A 22,788-nucleotide genomic window follows, 5' to 3' on the forward strand; every position below is an offset into this window, starting at 1 on the left:
CATGTGTGAATACAAAGTTTAATTTAAAAAGTGAGTTTGACTACTTAAAGGCTCTGCGGTTATGCAAAAGTACAAATTAAAAATGATGTTCAAATACATGGAATAAAATGCAAACACTAATGCACATTCTAAATAGAACACTAAGAGTTTGTTGGTATGCAACCACTTGAATAACCTTTTAACTACATAAGACTCTGAAGACTGATGGGCATAAATATAGGAAAGATCCAAGATCAGTGTCTAACAGGCAGCCACATTTCTTAATACTATATAGAATCCTCGATACCCTGAAGGCCCTGTATACTGGGGCTACTTAATAGAGCATAGTACGCTTTTGGTGTAGGAACAACAACGCAACAATCAAATATGCCACGCACTTGCACATCCATACTAGAGAGAATTTTCCTAGACTACTATTTAGCAAAATTACTCACCCCCAATTCCAAGCTTGTATTCAACTAAAATTGTCTCTTAATATTTATCACACAAGCAAGATCTGCCCTTAAACTAAGTAAAAGATTTCTAGACATCTTTCCCGTAATATGGTTACATAAAATAATATTATACCATGGAACATTCTGTTCAAAATGTACTTAAACTACACTTTGACCCAATCTGTTTTACTTACTGAACTGTCAAAGTTAACTGCAAACCAAGGTGCTTCACACCGCAGATTAAGTACGCAATCATCTTTAGTTTACACAGATTTGATTACCACAGGTTCAATACTCAGCTTGCTTTCTCAGACCTTCTCAGAGCATAATCGTTGTAACCACCCTATTCTTCCAACTTCTTTACAATATGCTGCTTAATTCACTACACACTGTAGCCAGTACTGCTACAGAGCCAATCACGCACACAGACTAAGGGTCAGATGTAGCAAGCAGTTTTGCCCATTCTGTGTCTATGGGAAAATGTGTTCGTACATATGGCCCTAACTTCTTTTTCTCATAAACCATCCCTGGTACTCCTCTCTAAACATCTTCAATATTTTTTTTCTCATTAGCTCTCATTTTCTTTACTGCTCTTAATTGTAATGCGCTTCTACAATTCATTGTAAACCATGCAGTACAAAAAAACCATAAAACACCCCCTCCTCCCACCCCCACCAAAAAAAAAAAAAAAAAAAACACACACATTTTTTTTTTTTAAAAAGGGCATCCAAAATTCAACTTTCAAAATGCAGATATAGAGTGTGCATATGTGCCTGAAAAAGTAAATAGTAAAAGCTCTTCAAGTCTTGTTGTGAGGAGAAAGGTAAGATATGGTTGGAAAATTGTGAATCCAAGGCTAATTGAACTATATCATTAAAGGTGGAGCAGCTCACAAGGTTGGCACAGGATGGAGTAGGTGACCTTGGTTGTCAGGAAAGCAGCTAGTGGAATGTCAGATGTTATGTAGACAAGTCCATGTACCAAAGGGGAGGACTGTACAACAGGAGTGTAGTGGATCCCCAAGATGTGTGTGTGTGTGTGTGTGTGTGTGTATATGGACGGATGAGGTCCAAGGACAATGGACGACACTCAAATAGGCATTTCAAAGGGAGCAAACAATATTTTTGTGTGGGGCTGGGGTGGATTATTAACGTTAATGGGTGGGATGGAGACAGTGTGTGTGTAAACTGCAAGTCAAAGGCTCAAATATGTCAGTGCTGGCTCAGTAATCGGTCTGCTTTTAAACTAAAGAATGCAGTGCATTGAGATGAATAATATCCACAACGATAACGCAAGCAACAAAAGCGGATACTTTATTAGCATGCAATAAGCAAACTGTTTCAGACTGAAATTAGGAGATGATCAGTAATGCACCGCAGAGACAGATATTGGCCCTTGAGGGGTCACAGAGGATATTGCAAAAATACAAAAAGCACTGCCAAAGACAATAGGTCTTGCCTTGTTGACTCACCAGCGAGAGAGAAAGAGGGCAAGTAAGACTGACAGAAATGGTATGTCCACTACATGTGTGCATGCGTCACAACATGAGGGAAAAAAAAAAAATACAAACAGCATGGATGCCATTGTTTAATCTACCAATATAAGATGGTGAACATTTAGATCTGTAAATAAGAAGAAAAAAAATCGTATAGCCGAGTGACCGTGAAGCAAATAGCAGCTGCCAGATCCTAAGAAAACAATTATAACTCCTACAAGGGGCAGGAGTGCAACAGAAGAGTAGGTTGGTTGAAGAGGAAGCACTGGGTGGGGGAGAAAGTAGCACAACATGAGACAGAGTAAAGAAGCACATGCACTCTAATGGAGTGCCTAATAAAGATGATAAAAGGAATTATTTAAAGGTGAGCAGTGGAAAGCCATTCAAAAGGACTGCAAGGTGATTATGCATAAGGGAAGGATAACCAATAAGAGGAAAGCAAACCAATGAATAAGAAGCAACCATATAAGTGACTAAAAAGTCAACCAACTTTGGCAATAGGAGGGCTCTTGGCTTCTTGTTCACAAGTGGCTTTTGTCTACAGACAGCTAAAAGATGGCTCGTTGGTTAGGCCTACAAAGGGAAAACCACTAAGTGTGGCTATCAGATTTGGGAAATAACAGAGTAAAGAGATCAGCTCTGGTTGGAATGTTTCAAGAACTTCGATATGCTGCAAAGATTTCTGAATGGCATGCTCTAGCATGTATATAGAACAGATACTTCTTCAATAGCTTGTATTTAAATAAGTTTCACATTCTCCCAAAATGACTTCACCTCAATTCAGCTTAAGGTCTAGCTGTGTCATCTCAACCTACATACAAGCCACAATAAAAAAACTGAAATTCACACACACCTTGAGAACGCTTTAATATCATTAATTAATGAAGTAAGACATGGCGGCTTCTATAGTTTCCTCTCCACTTGACTCTCAATCATAGCTGCAGTTTAACCATAAAAAAGGACAAACCATGGTCACTTACGCTGTAAAATCTGCAGCTGCTGTGGCTGCTTTAGAGGCATCCTTATTTAATGTGGCGCCCCAGACAGCACCCTTGTGACCAAGAAAAGTACCAATCCAGTCTCCAGTGTCACCCTGACGAAGCATTGGTTTGCCATCTGTAACAAAATAAAAATGGTTAAAGCCACACTGATGTACAAGTTAGTAGAACACACCAGAATGAATACCTTAGTAATCCAGTATCCTGAAATAAAATGCTGTTTCTTCAGACTTTTAGTATGATTAACAATACAGTTGCACATTGTGACAAAATGTACTTGAAAATTATCTTTTGGTAATTACTCCAGACATATGGAAAGTAGGAAGCGACCTGGTAAAAGGACAACTTTTCCCTGCTTCCCACTTACTGTAACAGGAGCGAGCAAGACAAGACACCTCTCTTGCTACACTGAATATGCAAAGTGCGAATGAAAGAGCCCAGCTGTTGTCGCTTGACTATGTCCACAGAAACTTTGCAGACTATCAAAGATCATCTCTAATGATAGAAACTGGGGCAAATTTCAAGTGTTCGCAGCAGTACGAGTGAAACAGAAACAAAGTGGCTCCAAAAGAACTCACCAAGCACAAAGTATTAAGACTATGCTAATGCACAAATAAAGCAGGTGAGAAATTACTATGCACCTCAGGAGGGTAAAGAAATAGCACCAGCACATCAATAATAAAGAGCATTGCAATGCAATAATAAAAAATAAAAAAAGTTTCCGAAACTAAATAAGAGTTATTTCAAGGGGTGGCTTTACAAAGAGTGGGTCCCAAACTGTACACTTGGTCAATGACTGTGAATTACCAAACCTGTAGCCTCACCCCCTACAGTGGCATACAAGCTGATCCAAGGAGGTACATATGTATATTGCATGCAGAGAGATTTCTACCCCTAATCCAAATGACAGACTAACAGTTTATTTTTACTCTTATGAATAATGTGGAAAGCTTCTTAAGTTTTAACTGTGTTTTTAGATCTTACTCAATCTTGGTAAAACAGAGTAGATTCTCTATTCACATTTAGTCCATTTAAAGACTTCAAGAAGGAAGAAGATGTGCTAGACTGGAGACCCAATCCAATAAACAAGGCCTCAAAGGCACAGCAGCTCATCTTCCAGGACAGAAAGCAGACCCCTCTCCAATGTACTCTTAACAGCTGTGATGCCCTAATGAAGTAGGTGTATGCACATTGCTCAAAAGGGCATTCTGAATAGACCCTTGCAGTGTGTCAGATTCCTCCTCACCACAACATTAACACTCATACGCCTTATTAGCCATAAGTCACTGGTTTTATATAAATCAGACCAAGTAATCTTAAGAGCTTGTGGTGGTTACAAATCTTACCTCTAGCAATGGAAACCACAGCACCGCAGCCCATTGTAGATGCCTACTGTATATTCAGAGTGTCTCAAGTGTCTTGGGGCAAAAATTAATGAAATGTCATTACACTAACATCTGACATGGGTTGCATTTCTAGAGGTGGTAGCTAATATTGGATTAGGGTGAACCAATCATCACGTGATGCTACTATATCATTTACCATTGTCATAGGAACAGTCTAGCCCTTTGATAGATTGTACAGTGGCCACCCATTTTTCAATAAAAGTCCATGTTAGGTCGTTCTTCAAGCGTCTCCATTCATTTCAATGCGACACCAAATTAATGGTCAAGATATCCTATCTAATACTGCTATTATGCTCGATGATTCTTTTACCGGTGTTTTGTGTCGTCACACCCCCATATCTGAGGGTGCAATTAAAGGTGATGCTGTAACTCACAATCTCACTGTTCCAATTCATTGAAAATGGTCTGTCTCCACAGTGTGGCAAGACCTAGGTCAATGTCTGGATTCTTTTGGTGAATTTACAGAAACCACAGTTTCGACATGGAAAGTGGTTCATGACTGGAAGAACGGACCATGAAATAGTTTATATTTTGTGTACCTTCTGTAGTCTTGGCCTGATATGGATGAGATGATACCTTAAATGTCTTCCCCCTTTAAAAGCAAAAAGGTTTATCATATTTGTCTCAAACCGCATTTAAATTTGCCAAGTGCTTTCTGATACTTTATCTGAGCTTTTTGGAAATATGTGAGTTGGGGGTGAGACAGTAATCGATCCTCTTCTTTTGTGTAATTTCTAGAAGCACATCATGATTGTCATTAAGAGTCTGTTTACTAGCTTGCTTAATTTTCAGGTCGAGCACGTAAGTGCTTTGACCTGTTGTAAGTATTGTGGGTTTTTAACTAAACCCATCTCACGCCTATCACTTTCATTAGTTACTGGGCTTGCCTTTCAAAAAAAAAAAAATATATATAATATTAACAATAACAATTATATATATATATATATATATCACTTGATGCCATTGGTAAACGCCCCGCCTTGATGCTGTTTTTGTCACGCCCTGCAGACTGCCCCCGTTACATGGACTACTGCACGACTGCAGATATACTTCAGCGTAGGAGAACTATTATTTTTGGGTCTCTCCCCTTCATGCTACATGGCGCTCACAGCGCGAACAGGCACAACAATGTGAACTCGACTGGCTGTATTGGAGCACTGGACACACTGCTCAGAGTTACCTAATCAGTCATTTCTTGTGGCTCTCACCTTAAAACACTTGAAATTGGTAAATGCTTTAGGTAAAGCAGAAATCCTCAACGCAAAAGCGGTTCTTCTGGCACAGCGGAAGAGCTGATACTACAATATTCATTGCACTAGCGAAAATTGCCCCATAATGCTTTGCAGGGCACTACTTTTACAGAACATTTTTGCTCATAATTCAGCCTGTAATGGTCATAGGACAATGGGACCTCCACTAACACGCTTGGCATGACACACTCTAATTCGTCTCTGGGTCCCCACACTAGTTTAGTGGGGACCCCAAAATAATAACCCCTCCCACCACTCTGTGGGTTTTAAGCTTTCTCATGGCTAGAATGTTTGTTTTACAGCTGGAATAAGTTTTGTTTTCAAGGCCTTGTTTGTAAAATCACTGCAGTAGGCCTGTCAGTAACACTGAATTACTGTATCTTGTTTTTTTTTCAAGGGGTTATGCCCTGTAGGATCTATCAATATGGTTACATGACCATGGGCCAGATGTACTAAAACATTTTTCCATAGACACAGAATGGGTAAATACATCTGGCCCTATGTTTCTTACAAATGTTATTTTTGTTATGGTGCCTCTAGGGGCTGTTTTGAGCATTACAGTCTAATGCCAAAACTTTATTTCTGATAAATGTTTATATCAATGATATATGTTTTAATAATCTCTCCTTATTACAATTATGACCATGATTCAGGCCAACTTATCCTTATTACAGGATGACTGTTAGAACACTCTTGATATGTTTGGGTGACCTTTCTAGTTTATTTCTCCTCTGTGGCTGTCTTCTATTTTGGGAGCATCGCTGATGGTGGGGTGGTGCAAGACGTATCCTATTGGAATTTGAATAGCAGATTTAAATTAGGATGCTAAATGGCAACCTTTTCATTTTTTGCTGCAGATAGAGGAAGAAGGTAAATGGAAGTGCTTTAGTTATATGCAGGGCCACTGGAATTATATGGCAGGAAAAGTCAAATTTATGGGGCAGGATTGACCAATTTAAGTGTCAAAAAAGTCCAGTTATGAATTTAGAATGCCATAAGCTCTAACTCAAGCAAATGCGAAACCTATTGCATTGCAAATGCTTGTTTATCTTGAGATAGTTTCTTGCTGATAGTATGGTAGCCACAATGCAATTACTTCTGACTTGCAAAGCATGTTGAAATGGGAGATTTACTCTCAGCTATCTTGGGTGTTGGCTGCCAAATAACAGAATTTCAATCAGTGATTTTATCATACACCTTGATTTTCAAACACTCAGTGTTTGTTTGCTTTTATAGAAAAGTAAAGGCATAGTTCTTCAAGTTTACTGCTATGAAGGTGTAGGTCAATTTGACTGACCCATACCCAAAACTCTACTATTGTTTCTTCACCCCCTTCCCACATCATAAGGAGATCAGTAAAACGTTTTCACAGTTTGATGTTACTTGAAAAAAATAGGGTGGCGGTGACATAAATCTGACTCATTTTAAAGTAATGGCTATCCAAGCAGGCACTATTCAAGCAAAGGTACTGTCCGCTAAATCCCCATCCATATAATGATACATGTTTTGTTCAACCTGGAAAACTCTATTGCCGTCTGGGACATAACCAGCGAGGTGGTGGTCTGGTACGTCCAGTCTGATTGTGTAAGACTATTTCCTACCACACAAAGTGACCCCCTCAGAAGAGTTAGTCAAAGGACTCCTACAATTAGGGCTACTATCTCACTGGAAGGCTCAAAAGAAAGCTTCATGATCAGAATTAATATACCCTTGGTATACTTTAGATGTGATGACATTTTCAGCATCCCAGGTCCGAAGCAAAACAAAAAAAAAACAAAAAAAAAACAAAAAATTCACAACATTGATTGGTGTAATGGAGACACTACTGATGTGCCAGAAGGTGTAGGGTTCCTTTGAGAATACAGAAATAGGAGATCAAACTTCCAAGAGCATGCTCACACTAAACACAAACACACCAACTCAGCAGAATACAAGTCAAAACAAAACCCCAAACACAACCATTGGAAACTGGGCTGCAAGAATAAATGACCCGAGTTGATTTGGTCATCTTGTTTTGAGTAGCAATAATGTCTAGCTTGGTGCACAGTAGGAGTCTATCAACTCAGCTGGAAAAATTGGTCATGTGGCTCTTGTCTAGGGGCATTTATTGACCTAATGTCATTGTTAAGTGGTTCCTATATGTTTAAACATGTGGCTGGTTTTCAATGCTTCTTTCAAAGAAAGGAATTATGGAGTGTGTTTATGTCACTGTATGTCGCCAGTCTGCAGTGTGTAACAAAGACAGTTCCACCTTGTTGATCGCTTTTACATGTTGGACAGTGATGATGCTCAGCAAGAATAGCCAGAGGAATTGCTTAGATGACAATCTTGTTAGCAAGTTTGCGTGCACTCCGGCAACTTTTTCTAGACAACAATGTGTGATATGCAGGGTCCCTTGAAGCCAACCTTGCAGATTAAGGAAGATAATAGAGTTAGCCTTCGGCACAGGGCACTGCCATAATGAAGATGGTACAGTGCCCTGGCAACTACAATGTGGACTTCTGGGGAACACATTTTTTTAACACTTTATTTTCAAATGTCATATAATAGAGTCAAATAAAAGAGGTGAAATATTTGCCTTCAGTTACTCCACATTTACTGTGCAATTTGGTCAGATTGCTGAACGTTAGGTTGTGTTGCCCATGCACCTCTTCTAAAGTCCACTGTTTCCTCAATGGGGGTGGGGTAATCAGCAAATCCACCTCCACGGGGGTACTTAAGTCGGAGTTAGTTACCTGGATACCACATTTCAGTCGCAACATCACTCCTGCTTATCCCTATACTATGACCTTAGGTGTGGGACCCGGACTCTCACTAGCGCCAATATATGAGGGTTTTTTCTCACTCTGGAGACGCCCCCTCAGATCCCAGTGAGGGGATGATGAGCCGAGGTACCATACCCTAGTGCCACAGCAGCGGACACCTCACCCCCATATCAATTATATCTTGTAACATGCTTTCCCACTCCCAACAGTCATCCTCCAGTCGCTTGTTCGTACAAACTTCAATCATTAGTCTCTATTCATCTAGGTCTTTAATCCACGCATGAAGAGAGGGCCCATTTGCAGAGAGCCAACAGATAGCCACCCTATGCTTAGCTAGCTGGAGCCCCAACTGAGCAAACCTATAGTTCACTCTATCCTCCTTAGAGTATGGAATTCGACCCAGCAGATAGTGCTTAGCTGTAGTTGCAATGCAGATACTGGTCTTGCTCTACAGGCGACCTACCACACTGTGCCAATACTAAAAGAGTTCCCTGCAACTCCACATCATATAAGTGAGCCCTGCACCGCTTTTTTTGCATCTCAGGCACTTATATGTTCAGGTGGGTTCATCCTGAGTCTGGTAGGGACCAAGAATGCTGGGTGTAGAACATAAAAATGAGTTAAGTTAAATCACGCATTACTAGACACTTCCTACACAAGGGCATAGGTTCTCTTCCACTAGGTACCCGCAATGGGCTCTGGCATATATGCCTTGATTGGCAGCTTGCAGTTGTCCCTCTCTCAGGGCCCGGTATATAATGGGGCACCAGAGTCCTGGAAGAACTATGCTCCAGCATGCAATTATCCTGCGACACAGCTGGAGACCGTGAGGAGGGGGGAATATATCAAAAAAATCAGCCCACTGTTTCCTCACTACCCGCGTCTGAGCTGTAAATTGTAGGAATTGTCCCGTGTCTACACCAAACAACTCTCGGGCCTCCTGAAAGGTGACTAACTTTATAGAAAAAGGCTCAGCCCGGAACACCTTCCTAATAGCATTCCTCCGCAAGAGGGTGACCTGACCGCAAATGGGAGGAATGTTTCACGTGACGTGCTGTGCCTGACATCAACATGGTTGGCAGATGCATCACCTCGGGGAGCTGCGCCAACGGATGCTTCTCCCAGTTATCCTCTTCTGAACACCATCTGGCCCCAAGCTGCAAATGCGCCACCATTTAATACAACTCAAGGTCTGGGAGTCCAAGACCACCTCATGTAGGGTCTAGTTTTAGAACATGCAGGCCCACCCTGCTACACTTAATTGCCTACATCATTGCCACTAAAAGGCTATCAGGTTCCCTAAATGTTTCCTGGGGGTTCAGGAACTGAGAATTATGCAGGACATAGGGCATCTCAGGAGCAGCACCATCTTCATCAGGAAGATTCTGCCCACCACTAACAGTGGTAGCATCTGCCATATCGTCACAGAGTCACACAGCCCTGTTAGCACTCTTCCTAACGGCCGAATTTTGGGGGTAATATCCATTTACTTAATGACCTATATAGGTGAAATCTAGGCCTTAACAAAAGGTTTTAAGAGTGCAATTTCTTTTATAAACTTTGCATGACCCATATTTGCTTGATTGCTAACATTGATAAATTCCAAAGCAGCTAATTCAGAAGAAATGTTTCTGCCGTAATCTTTGCATGGCCTGTACATGACGCAAACTTCCTGTGCTAACAAAGAAAGCTATTTCATTTTTTTTTAAGCAGCTTGACCTGCGTTGGAATCTCAAAACTTGCTAAACTAATTTGAAACTTGCTTCTTTACGAATAGACTTTAGGATGGAGATGTGTGAGAATAAGTATGATATAAACTATTAGTGCTTACAATTTACATGAGTGTCTTTTCTATCAGAAAGCAATACCCCTGAGAAAATAATCTAAAGTAGCAACCAATGTGGAAATGTTGACAAATAAATATTACGGTTAGAACTGTCCTTGTTAGAACTCACCATTTCAACAGAAACTGTTCTTGTCCCACAGATTTTCTTGCTCTGATACCATGGATGAAAAAAACTGTACTAAAATGTATTATTTGTGATTTATGATATAAAAAGCGTCCCAGGGAAAGAACAGGAGAGGTTGCGTATGCCTACCACGGCATACGCTCTCAGATTCATTCTCTTATAAGGACTTGGATTGTATTCTCTGCATAGCCTATTCTTAATCAGAATCTGTTACAGTATTCTTTATGAGTACTGATAGCCTTGCTGACAAGACTGCCTCTTGAAGTCTTGAACCTTTTGATATTTTCTGACTTAAATGAATTACTATTACTGATCTGTAACACTAGAATAGTAATAGAATGCGGGACACACTTTATGCTATGCTCAGTAAACCTCATTTGACTAATAAAGAAGAGATTCAAAACTTATGATAAGACTTAAAAGCTGTAACTAATGCTCATTATTGACTCCCTACAAGAGACATTTAATGTATTGCAATTGGCCATGTTGGAGGTCTAAAGGCTGCAGAGTATTTTATAAATTTAGGAGTCTCTGCGCTCTCAGGGGTGAGTCGTTAGTTATTGGTATGTGTGGGGTGTGAAAGTACAAAACAAGGGATGGAGGGCGATATTGTAAGGTATGGGGAATTGTGGGTATAGCAAAAATTACAGTGAAAAAGCACTTTAAAAAAAGTGACTGGGACTTTTGCAATGTCAGTCGATTAGTCTATTCAGTATCTGACGAGTGATGAGTGTGAGAAGAGGCACAGATTATTTGCCGTACATGAGTTTGTGTGTGAGTATTTATACAGTAGAAACATGGTTGAAGAACAACTGGTTCAGATGTTAAGTGCCCATGCAAACACAGTGGAAAAACCATCTCAAATTCAGCATGTGCCCAATTTACCACTAGCGTTCTGGTCTAAATTAACCAATGTAAGTCTAGCCCTAGTACTCAATATCCATTTTGGGTCCAATCTCTCAGCCGATGTATCTGAGAGAGCGTAGCCTATATAATCAATATTAACATGAAATGCTTATGAATTAATGTGTAATAATGCCGCATAGAAAATGTATTAATGTATTTTGCTATAACGTGTCCTTGAATTGTGCCCACGGGGAGTGGCCGTCATTATATATGGGGACTAATTAAACTGACTAATAATGTTGAAATGTTATATTAAGAGATGATTTTGAACTAATAATAATAGGTTATACGTTAAGTTTTTGTTAATAAATCATTAGGCCTTAGTTAGCATGAGTCAAGGCCTAGCTGCCCGGTTTTCATATTAAATGTGTTTTTTCTAACGTGCAGTGTGCTGACTTGCTAAAGGACATGAACTCTTGTTTTTTTCCAAACTAGAAGCTGAATGTAACTGTAGTAGATCCGTTCTCATGAAATTTTACTTGCTTGTAGAAACATTTTAGCTGAATGCAACAGTTTAGACCACTGGCAGGTACAAGGTCGCCTGAACCGGTACAGACAATAGAGCCACTGACCGAAGATGCGCAAAGGACCACAAGAGTATGAAATCATACCGGACATTCCACCCGCTAAAGACGTCAATCATAAGGACCAATAAAATACGTGAGAACTGTTATGGGGTGACAAATTTGATGAAGTAATCGGAAGTCTATTGGAGGGAGATAGTGGGGTGCAACCCCTTATCCAACCAAATTTTAGGAGAATGTACAACAAAAATGGGATAAAAACCCTTGACCCCAGGAAGTAGATTAGAAAGGAGAGAATAGGAGATAGATGAGAGGGAGATGCTGTCGCGTTTTGCTAGGACCCAGACACTTTGTTACTCTGCATAAAGACTTTGCTGTGTGGTTCTTAAAACCATTCTTGCATTATAAATTGCCCGTTTACACTTTACCTCCTATTGAGGGAAGTGCCCCTTTTACCCGATTGCTGAATTCCTGGCTGATGGCGAATCAACTGATGTCCTGAGGACTAAGACCGAACCGGAGTGCTGACCCAAATACGGAGGGTAACTATATGACAATGAAATTGTAATTGTCTGTTTGCTTTTCCTTTCTAGGTACCAACTGCTTCTTTTGACAGAGTCCATAGCTAGATGTTTTCTAAATTGGTGTTACTAAATTGTTTTGCATGAAGCCCAACATGCCAATGCTAATTTGAGGTTAGGAAAGGGATTCACTAAATTGACGCAAATAGACAAATGATTAAATCTATGCTATGCTGAATAACGTGATGATGATATTCTGCTGAGGATAACCTATGCTGACGCCGTGTTATGTTATAATGTTCGTGATTCTTGCTTTGATGAAATCTTATCAGAGTTGCCATATTGTTACTATGCTGATGTGTTTTTTGGTTTTGAGACTAATAAACTTATTAGTAGAATTGTAACTAATAGGGAATAAACTTCACAAAATCATATTAAACTGGTGTGGTGATTCATGACTGAAAGGTCATGATGGTTTGCGAGTTCTATTAAATGTCTTTGATTAATTTGCATTGTCGTATTACTGTGAACTTTGATGACATTATTGACATATTGATTGACATGCTGATTAGCTATGTCGTCCTAAGGTGTCTTCAATCAGGGTCAAAAGATTCATTAGCCTAAAACGAGTCCCAAAGTGAGTAAATTAGTCATAATTGGACGCGTTAACATATCCAAAGCAGTGCATTCCCCCAACCCAGTGCACTTCAGTCTTCGGGGATGCAGTTAAGCCAGGTAGAACATGTACTTCAGTTTTTAACGTACAATCTCCATCCAAATATAAGAGATGGGGGTCATGTGAACGACTTTAAGACAGTATTCAGTATAGCGCTGTGGTTGAGTGCGACAATGGGGGAGATCAGTGTGAAAATGTCCTGGGGGTACAATGCGAGACCTGTCTTACTGGGGGTGGGAGCTCTGTGAGACACCGTTTGGTGAGAAGCTGCAAGGTGTATTGCACGAAGACGCTATAGTCAATCTGATGATTCTTCAAAAAGAAGAAGACACATTTTTGGGAGGGTATACCAGGTAAAATCAAATAATGAAAGCCTTTTTATGACGGTTCTAAAGGAGGTGACACTAAGGAAGTCCAAAAGGCCGTTTTGTAGTTATAAAAGGTGAACATGACTAGAAAGAAGAGACAGTAGCCAAATGAGGCCTCGCGGACAAGCATGCTCTCCAGGCTCTTAGCGAGGCGGTGACTGTTGGGGCGGGGATATGTGTGAGGAAGGAACCATTGTGGACTTCTATTAGGTCCGTGTCGGCTAATCTCACCTTTGCACGCGCTGATCAGGAAGTATCCGTAAGGGGTGATCCTGCTGAATGCCAAGTCCACCACAGGCCGCGTGTGTCCGGAGCAGGTAAGCGGAGTCTGCCTCATTGCCATGACTGTTGGAGAAAGTAGGATGCGCGAAACAGAGAAAACGATGGGTAAGACAGACACAAAGTACCAGCACAACACAACCACCGGCGAGAAACGGCACACGCAACCGGAAGTACAGAGCGGCAGGCGCCGTCAATTACGAACACACTACGGTTGCAGCAATAGAAGGAGCGGAGCGCGTCATTACTACGCAAGCCCTACAACAATAGACAGAGCCAATAAATAAATGTATCGCAACTGCCGTGGCCATTTTGGAAGTACAAAAGTTTCATTTTATTTCCTAAGGAATTTGCGAAACAATTTCAATTCTTCTTTGTAATGGAATAGAAAGGCAGTTTTCTTCTTACAATATGATCCTCTCTTCTGGACCTTTGCAAATGGAAAAGTACCGTGTAGATACTGTTTTAGATGCTCTGGAGAGCGAGGTAGAGGGGTAGGATGAAGTGCTTTCCATTTTCGTCGCCATGTTAGTGTCAGGCTTGAGTCTGCCCGCTAATACGGTGGTGTCTCTGTTCTCGCTCCTGATTTGTGAAGGGCTGAAATATGCCTCTATCGCAAACCAAGAAAGTTTACTACCTTCGATAATTGAAAACTTTTTTGCAGTATGATGCGCTGAGAGAACAGAGGAAAAAGCTATTGCAGCTCTCGTGTCAACAAGGGCTTGGTTTTAAATCACGCAACCACTTTCTAAAACGTGATGTGGAAGCAAGCTTATCTAGCAACCGTCTGAAATAGCACCTTTTTGACACCCTGAAAGGTCAAAAAGCGAGCCAGTCTACTGCATTATTTATTTGATGAAAAACAGAGCGTTTTTTTTAGGATAACTGTCGTGTTAGATGTCATTCATTTAAGAGAGATCCACATTTCAAGTAAAAGGAAAACCTTCCAACATGGCCACCACCGGCGCTTCACGTGTGTGTTCAGGCTCCTATCGCGCAGGGGGCGTTCAGGAAGCGGTGACAGCGAGTCCTGTCATTAGTACACACTGCGGACCAGAGCGGGGTTCGGTAAATAGCAGACTGCGACTATGTCCGCCAGGAACCAAGGTATCCCTTTAGGTAAGTAGCATGGACGGCCGTCAATCATACTTCGTCTGAGAGTACGCCCAAACGGATAAAATGTCAAAAGAAATAACAGCCGCAGTTCAGCAAGAAGCGAAGTATTATTCCCAGAAAGAAAGATTCAGGCTGCAAAAAAGTGACTGTAGTGATGCCAAATAGACGCACGTCAGAAGGACAACATGTATTTAGCAAACCATGTGCTCTCATGTTGACGTGGGTGCGTTCTGGGACATTTGAACAAGCGCCGCCTCTCATCCCATCAACTCCTCGTGACGACATAGCTGGCAAGTTTATAAGTTGTTTTTGTATGAACATTTCCTTGGCTCCAGGGAGGGTACTTGTGAGTGACATGATACTGGCAAATATATGACACTAGGAGTGACACTTTCTCACGTGTAAAACCAAGCACTGAAGTCAAGGAAATAATGCCAGAAAGTAACGCCTTTGGGCAATGTGAATTCCTTAAAAGGTCTTAAACCTGATGAAATCCCCTTAAATGTAAGCTCTTTAACTGTTTGCTGGAAAATGTGCTACTTTACCTCGCGCACAAGAGTAAGCCTGTGTTTGTCTTAGTTTGACAGCCGTTACATGACATCACACCGTTCTTGAGGCCATCGGACACGCAAACAGTAAGGCACGGTACCATCATTTTAACAACACGCTGCTGTAGCCTAAGATATCTCTGGGAAGAGGGACAGGGGATTCAGGCTGTGAAAGCCGTGTTAAAGCAATGGACAAGCCCCAAAATAAAGAACTAGTGCTGAGCTTATCTTGCAATTGTATTTGAAATTGTAAGATACAGACCTGGCCCTCTTTTATCTCTCAGGATTTACACTTTACAGTACTGAGTACTAAAATTTGGAAATCTAAATAAAGGGATATATTTTCTCTACATAGCTGTCACCAATAAACCCACCCACATTAACCACCTGCTGGGTGGCCCAGCTAACATTCAAGCTTCAGTCCTGTTCACCCCCAGCAGTGGTGGACCTGTCTCACCCAAGTGCCCATTGCATGCTGCTCAGTCACAGCTTCCGTGCCTTGTTCTTCATTATTCCTCTCTTTAGTCTTGGAACAGATCTGGCAAGCCTGAGGGATTTTGCGCCGTCTCAAGGGCTCACTATCACCTTTGCCAGCCCGTGCCCTGTGGTTGCAAGGGTCCTCGAGATGAGTTAGAAGTTATTTGCCTGCTGGCATTTAATCAAGCTTGCATCTTCTGTTCTCTGATTGGATGGTGCTGGAACGATTTTCAGAGAGAGGGTGCTGCAATCAATGTTGCAACACTGAAGTTATAATGCTTGTGAAAAACACCCAGCATCGCAGAAAGAACAAGTTTAGAAAATATATTCATCAAGAGAATGGGAACTGTGTATTTTGTAACAGGGGGTGCATTTTGGAGCGCACACTGTCACAAACATATTACTAATGCATGGGTTGGTAGCGCGCTGTCAGTTACAGACAGCACATTTTCCCTTGTAAAAGCCACTAAATTTGCTCGGACAACCAGTTTTAGTGGTAAACATATACATCCTGCAATCGATAATGTGTGGAAATCAAGTATTACCAAAAATGTAATCTGTGCTTTGACAAGTCTGTTGATTTGTTTTGATCCCATTAAAATATTTGTGTCCAACACACTTTAGAATTACAAAAATGCGTTTCATTCGAGCTTTTCTATTTGCTGGTATATTTTGAAACAAGTGTATAGTTCGTTTATGTGTATTTAAATTTGTTGTGTGTTAGGAAAAAATGACATTTTAGAGTCTTTCTGTTGTATCTGGGTTGTGCATGTAACTATGGGGATGGAATTCGGAAGGCTGGATATAGAGTGTTGGGGTTTGAAGAGGCAGTTGCTGATCTGGTGGCTGCCCTGCTGGATGTGCGGTACTGTACTTGGAATAAAACTACCAAGAAACCTACCAGGAGTGGAGTCTCTTCATATCACTTTCCTTTCCCACTCTCTGTAGCCAGCAAGATTATTGCATAGTTCACTTTAGAAAATCCTCTAACTTTTTAGTTTGAGAAAGAAAAGTAAACACCACACACTCTATTCAAAGAATAAGCAGCAATTTGTCATAAGACATAGCCTGACATCTAGCCTTTGTCTTTGAATGTGCAGCAAGTGTGACAAGGTGAAACCCAAATATAAAGGAACCTTTAATGCTTATACATTTTGTGAGCTCCAGTGTGGTTATTTTGGAGCTGCTGCAGCACTCCCCACACTTCTACTTCCAGTGCCTATGCTGTAATTATGAAAGCATGGATACACATATGAACTTGTAATGAATTCCCTAGGAAGAAACATTACTCAAGTGAGAAAATGCTGGAGCCAAATGTTGCAGCTGCCACAAGCCTCACAGTGCATTAACAAGCAACTGCTCTGCTAAATTACAGAAATCATCACGCTGCTGCGTCAATTTTGGGAGCTTTTTTCCTTTTAGTTCTGCTGACCACTCCTGAAGAATCCTCAGGCAGAGCTGAGTCCCATCCATAAAACACCAACATGGAATGCTTTTCATGCCTGGGCGCTACAAATACGATTCACTAGTTCCTCTGTTCACAGAGAGCTGGCTGTACTGTGGTTGGTGGCATGGCATACCTTATTTCACTAAGGGCTATTTATTGCATGTTTGTTTTTCCACACAATTCACACATATAAAATGAAAGTCACAGAAATACACCAACAGTGCAACTTCACCCTCATCCACATGAGGGCAGAGACAGTGTGGTCCAGATTTGTTGATGACCACACTCAGGACTTGCCACATGATCATATCATATACTAGGAAGTTGGACAGAGCTTGTCTGAAGTCTGACCTCACACCTATTTGTTAGTGCCAGTCTAAATTACACAGATGCGCCAGTGCATAATGTATCTTTCTCTTTATGTGAGACTAGAAGCTGGCTCAAGGCCGCACCAGTAGCCCTGGCAGTGCCAGAGAAGACAATGTTAGCATTTGGCTGCTTAATTGCAGATTTGTTATGGGCACCTCGTGGGGTGGGCCCTAGGGTGCTAAAATGCGTAACCAAATCATTTTAGTGCAGTGATGCAGACACCAGCACTAAAATGCATTAGTGTAACCCCTAATGCGTGGTACTTTGCAGGGCTGCTCGAATTAACAGTGATTGAAAGACATGAAACAAAAACATAACTCTCAAGTTCTAGTGATTGCAGGCAACAGAGAGGTGGTCTGGCTGATAGCCACACTGACTCAAGCGTGGAACCACATAGCCCAGTTATTAAATACTGGTATACTGTAAGGAAATGCCTCCTTGGTATGGTTACCCCCTGACTTTTTGCCTTTGCTGATGCTATGTTTTGAATTGAAAGTGTGCTGAGGCCTGCTAACCAGGCCCCAGCACCAGTGTTCTTTCCCTAACCTGTACTTTTGTATCCACAATTGGCACACCCTGGCATCCAGGTAAGTCCCTTGTAACTGGTACCCCTGGTACCAAGGGCCCTGATGCCAGGGAAGGTTTCTAAGGGCTGCAGCATATCTTATGCCACCCTGGGGACCCCTCACTCAGCACAGACACACTGCTTGCCAGCTTGTGTGTGCTGGTGAGGACAAAACGAGTAAGTCGACATGGCACTCCCCTCAGGGTGCCATGCCAACCTCACACTGCCTATGCAGTATAGATAAGCCACCCCTCTAGCAGGCCTTACAGCCCTAAGGCAGGGTGCACTATACCATAGGTGAGGGCACCAGTGCATGAGCACTGTGCCCCTACAGTGTCTAAGCCAAACCTTAGACATTGTAAGTGCAGGGTAGCCATAAGAGTATATGGTCTGGGAGTCTGTCAAACACGAACTCCACAGCACCATAATGGCTACACTGAAAGCTGGGAAGTTTGGTATCAAACTTCTTAGCACAATAAATGCACACTGATGCCAGTGTACATTTTATTGTAAAATACACCCCAGAGGGCACCTTAGAGGTGCCCCCTGAAACTTTAACCAACTACCTGTGTAGACTGACTGGTTATAGCAGCCTGCCACACTCGAGACATGTTGCTGGCCCCATGGGGAGAGTACCTTTGTCACTCTGAGGCCAGTAACAAAGCCTGCACTGGGTGGAGATGCTAACACCTCCCCCAGGCAGGAGCTGTAACACCTGGCGGTGAGCCTCAAAGGCTCACCTCCTTTGTTCCAGCACCGCAGGGCACTCCAGCTAGTGGAGTTGCCCGCCCCCTCCGGCCACGGCCCCACTTTTGGCGGCAAGGCCGGAGAAAATAATGAGAATAACAAGGAGGAGTCACTGGCCAGTCAGGACAGCCCCTAAGGTGTCCTGAGCTGAAGTGACTCTAACTTTTAGAAATCCTCCATCTTGCAGATGGAGGATTCCCCCAATAGGGATAGGATTGTGACCCCCTCCCCTTGGGAGGAGGCACAAAGAGGGTGTAACCACCCTCAGGGCTAGTAGCCATTGGCTACTAACCCCCCAGACCTAAACACGCCCTTAAATTTAGTATTTAAGGGCTTCCCTGAACCTAAGAATTTAGATTTCCTGCAACTACAAGAAGAAGGGGACTGCTGAGCTGAAAGACCCCTGCAGAAGAAGAAAGAAGACACCAACTGCTTTGGCCCCAGTCCTACCGGCCTGTCTCCTGCCTTCTAAAGAAACCTGCTCCAGCGACGCTTTCCCCAGGACCAGCGACCTCTGAATCCTCAGAGGACTGCCCTGCCTCAAGAGGAACAAGAAACTCCTGAGGACAGCGGCCCTGTTCCAAAAAGACTGCAACTTTGTTTCAGAGGAGCAGATTTAAAGACCCCTGCAATCCTCGCAAGAAGCGTGAGACTTGCAACACTGCACCCGGCGACCCTGACTCGACTGGTGGAGAAACAACGCTACAGGGAGGACCCTCCGGCGACTCCAAGACTGTGAGTAACCAAAGTTGTCCCCCCTGAGCCCCCACAGCGACGCCTGCAGAGGGAATCCCGAGGCTCCCCCTGACTGCGACTGCCTGACTCTGAAATCCCGACGCCTGGAAAAGACCCTGCACCCGCAGCCCCCAGGACCTGAAGGATCGGAACTCCAGTACAGGAGTGACCCCCAGGAGGCCCTCTCCCTTGCCCAGGTTGTGGCTACCCCGAGGAGCCCCCCCTTGCCTGCCTGCATCGCTGAAGAGACCCCTTGGTCTCTCATTGAAAACCATTGGAAACCCGACACGTGTTTGCACACTGCACCCGGCCGCCCCCGCGCTGCTGAGGGTGTACTTTTTGTGCTGACCTGTGTCCCCCCCCCGGTGCCCTACAAAACCCCCCTGGTCTGCCCTCCGAAGACGCGGGTACTTACCTGCTGGCAGACTGGAACCGGGGCACCCCCCTTCTCTCCATTGAAGCCTATGTGTTTTGGGCACCACTTTGACCTCTGCACCTGACCGGCCCTGAGCTGCTGGTGTGGTGACTTTGGGGTTGCTCTGAACCCCCAACAGTGGGCTACCTTGGACCCCAATTTGAACCCCGTAGGTAGTTTACTTACCTGCAAGAACTAACATTACTTTACCTCCCCCAGGAACTGTGAAAAATGCACTGTGTCCACTTTTAAAACAGCTAAATGTGTTTTATGTAAAAAGTATGTATGCTATTGTGATTATTCAAAGTTCCTAAAGTACTTACCTGCAATACCTTTCAAATGAGATATTACATGTAGAATTTGAACCTGTGGTTCTTAAAATAAACTAAGAAACGATATTTTAGTGTGTGTTCCTCATTTATTGCCTGTGTGTATGTACAACAAATGCTTAACACTACTCCTTTGATAAGCCTACTGCTCGACCACACTACCACAAAATAGAGCATTAGTATTATCTCTTTTTGCCACTATCTTACCTCTAAGGGGAACCCTTGGACTCTGTGCATACTATTCCTTACTTTGAAATAGTGCATACAGAGCCAACTTCCTACATATACCTTCTCACTCTGTTTGACAACAATCTCCTTAGAGTTGCCACCTCTGCTTGAAGGAAAATTCAGAAATTAAGCTTCACCCTTGTTAAAACAACACTTCCCTTTGCAGCCTTTTTTTTCCTAAAGAAACCAACCACACACTTTAACTTGTTTCTTTACATGCTCCTTGTGTTTGCAGTTTTGCTGTTTAATAGCTGTTGTGCTTAGTGTTGTTGTATCTAGTGGATCCCCAGACGACAGTAGGCAGACATGAGATGAGTTTATCACTTCTTTACTCTGTGCTATCTCTGATAAAACCTCGTTGCATGTCAATGCAGGGATGTGGAATTCCTATTGCCCGACGCCCGGGACATCTTGTTTGAGGTCAAGGGCAACAAGTTTTTATGTTCACTTTGTCCTTGGGACAAGTAGGCCCAACCCTCTGCAGCACAAACCCTGTGGCTGCCTGTTTACAGAGAGTGGAACTCTCTGCAGTTGAGGTAATGTGTTTCCAAAAGATAATGCTGTTCGAACTTGTATTTATGGTTCATTATTTGAAAACCTTCATTATTAGGGTGAGTGCTGTAAATAAATGTTTTAAGGTCACACTTCACTACTGACGTTGGTTCCAGTACAAAAAAAAAAAAACGTGTATACACGTTTGAAAAGTTTAGGCTATGAGGCTAAGTATAATGCTCACAGAATGCTCTCTGATTAGATGCAAATGAAGTGTCATTTAGTAAAATGTTTTGATGCATGCTAGTATTTCCCAAAAATATTTCGAATGGAAAATCAGTGTAACCATTTTCAACACTATTATGGGAAGCATGAAAATAAACAAACACTGACAAAGCCAACTGATCTGACATATTTTTATAAGTCTTTTAGTTTCATCAATGCGTGTCTTGTTTTGACATGGCTTTTGTAACACTTTATTGTTGTGGGAGCTACCAGGCCCTCAACATTGTAACAAACACTGGCAAAAAAAAAAAAATCGTTTTTGAACTCCAAAAGCACACGTTGCCACCAGTGGCATAACAAAGGCCCCGCAGCCGCCCTCCAGGGGGCCCCTTCAGCACAGCACCTGCCCTGAGTGAGTCTGGAGAGGGAGCTCCTCCATGTTCTTTGCAAAGGGGCACCCTCCAGTTTCGTTACGTCACTGATTGCCACTGTTGTTCCTGACACTGAACAAAACTACTTTGTGTGCCAATATGCTCCTTGTGGAAGAGAAGAATGCGATCACTCACAGTAAAGCCAGCCAAAAGAGAGAGAAATAGAAGTTTAAAAAAAACAAAATGTCTTTGTTAACACCAGACCTAATTAGGGACCAAGACCCACATGTAGGTAGCTTTTTGCATGTCACAAACAGCGACTTTCGCTGTTTGCGACGTGCAAAAAGCACATTGCGATGCACAAACCCAGTTTTGCGATTCGGTAACCTGGTTACCGAATCGCAAAACGGGTTTGCGACTCGCAATTAGGAAGGGGTGTTCCCTTCCTAATTGCGACTCGCAGTGCAATGTAGGATTGCTTTGCGAACGCGGGCGCAAGCCAATCGCAGTTTGCACCCATTTCAAATGGGTGCTAACACTTTCACAAAAGGGAAGGGGTCCCCCTGGGACCTCTTCCCCATTGTGAATGTCACTGTAAACATTTTTTCAGAGCAGGCAGTGGTCCTGCGGACCACTGCCTGCTCTGAAAAAATGAAACTAAAACGTTTCATTTTTCGTTTTTGTAATGCATCTCGTTTTCCTTTAAGGAAAACGGGCTGCATTACAAAAAAAAAAAAAACTGCTTTATTGAAAAGCAGTCACAGACATGGTGGTCTGCTGTCTCCAGCAGGCCACCATCCCTGTGAGGCCGCCATTCGCAAAGGGGTCGCAAATTGCGACCCACCTCATGATTTTTCATGAGGTGTGCATTTGCGAAGCCCTTGCGAATCACAGATGGTGTCAGGGACACCATCCTACATTCGGATTTGCGACTCGCAATTTACGGGTCGCAAATCTGAACCTACCTACATGTGGCCCCAAATTCTTAAAGAAAGTCACAAAAGTGCACCCATGGTATATGTCGTACCCCTATAAAATATTTGTGAACTGTATTTTAGCATGGGTAAATACGCATGTGTAGATTTTCTCATGTGAAAATCTATTGAGCATTTGCAAGTTCATTTTCCCTCCA

At 42.5% G+C, this 22,788-nt stretch overlaps 2 protein-coding genes across 2 annotated transcripts in view; one reads left to right on the forward strand and one right to left on the reverse strand.

The window, feature by feature from the left end:
• STRAP (serine/threonine kinase receptor associated protein) overlaps positions 1–13,792 on the reverse strand; it is a 137,972-nt gene extending 124,180 nt beyond the window's left edge. The window contains exons 1-2 of the mRNA XM_069228472.1: positions 13,545–13,792; positions 2,910–3,045 (exon numbers count right to left, since the gene is read on the reverse strand). Of these exons, the coding sequence (XP_069084573.1) occupies positions 2,910–3,045; positions 13,545–13,656 (248 nt within the window). The 5' untranslated portion in view covers positions 13,657–13,792. The remainder of the gene's footprint in view (positions 1–2,909; positions 3,046–13,544) is intronic.
• Positions 13,793–14,582: 790 nt separating this feature from the next.
• The window catches only part of DERA (deoxyribose-phosphate aldolase), a 332,278-nt gene continuing 324,072 nt past the window's right edge, over positions 14,583–22,788 (forward strand). The window contains exon 1 of the mRNA XM_069228473.1: positions 14,583–14,711. Within this exon, the coding sequence (XP_069084574.1) occupies positions 14,681–14,711 (31 nt within the window). The 5' untranslated portion in view covers positions 14,583–14,680. The remainder of the gene's footprint in view (positions 14,712–22,788) is intronic.

The sequence above is a fragment of the Pleurodeles waltl genome, chromosome 4_1 (genome assembly GCF_031143425.1).
Source record: "Pleurodeles waltl isolate 20211129_DDA chromosome 4_1, aPleWal1.hap1.20221129, whole genome shotgun sequence".
Taxonomy (NCBI): Eukaryota; Metazoa; Chordata; class Amphibia; order Caudata; family Salamandridae; genus Pleurodeles; species Pleurodeles waltl.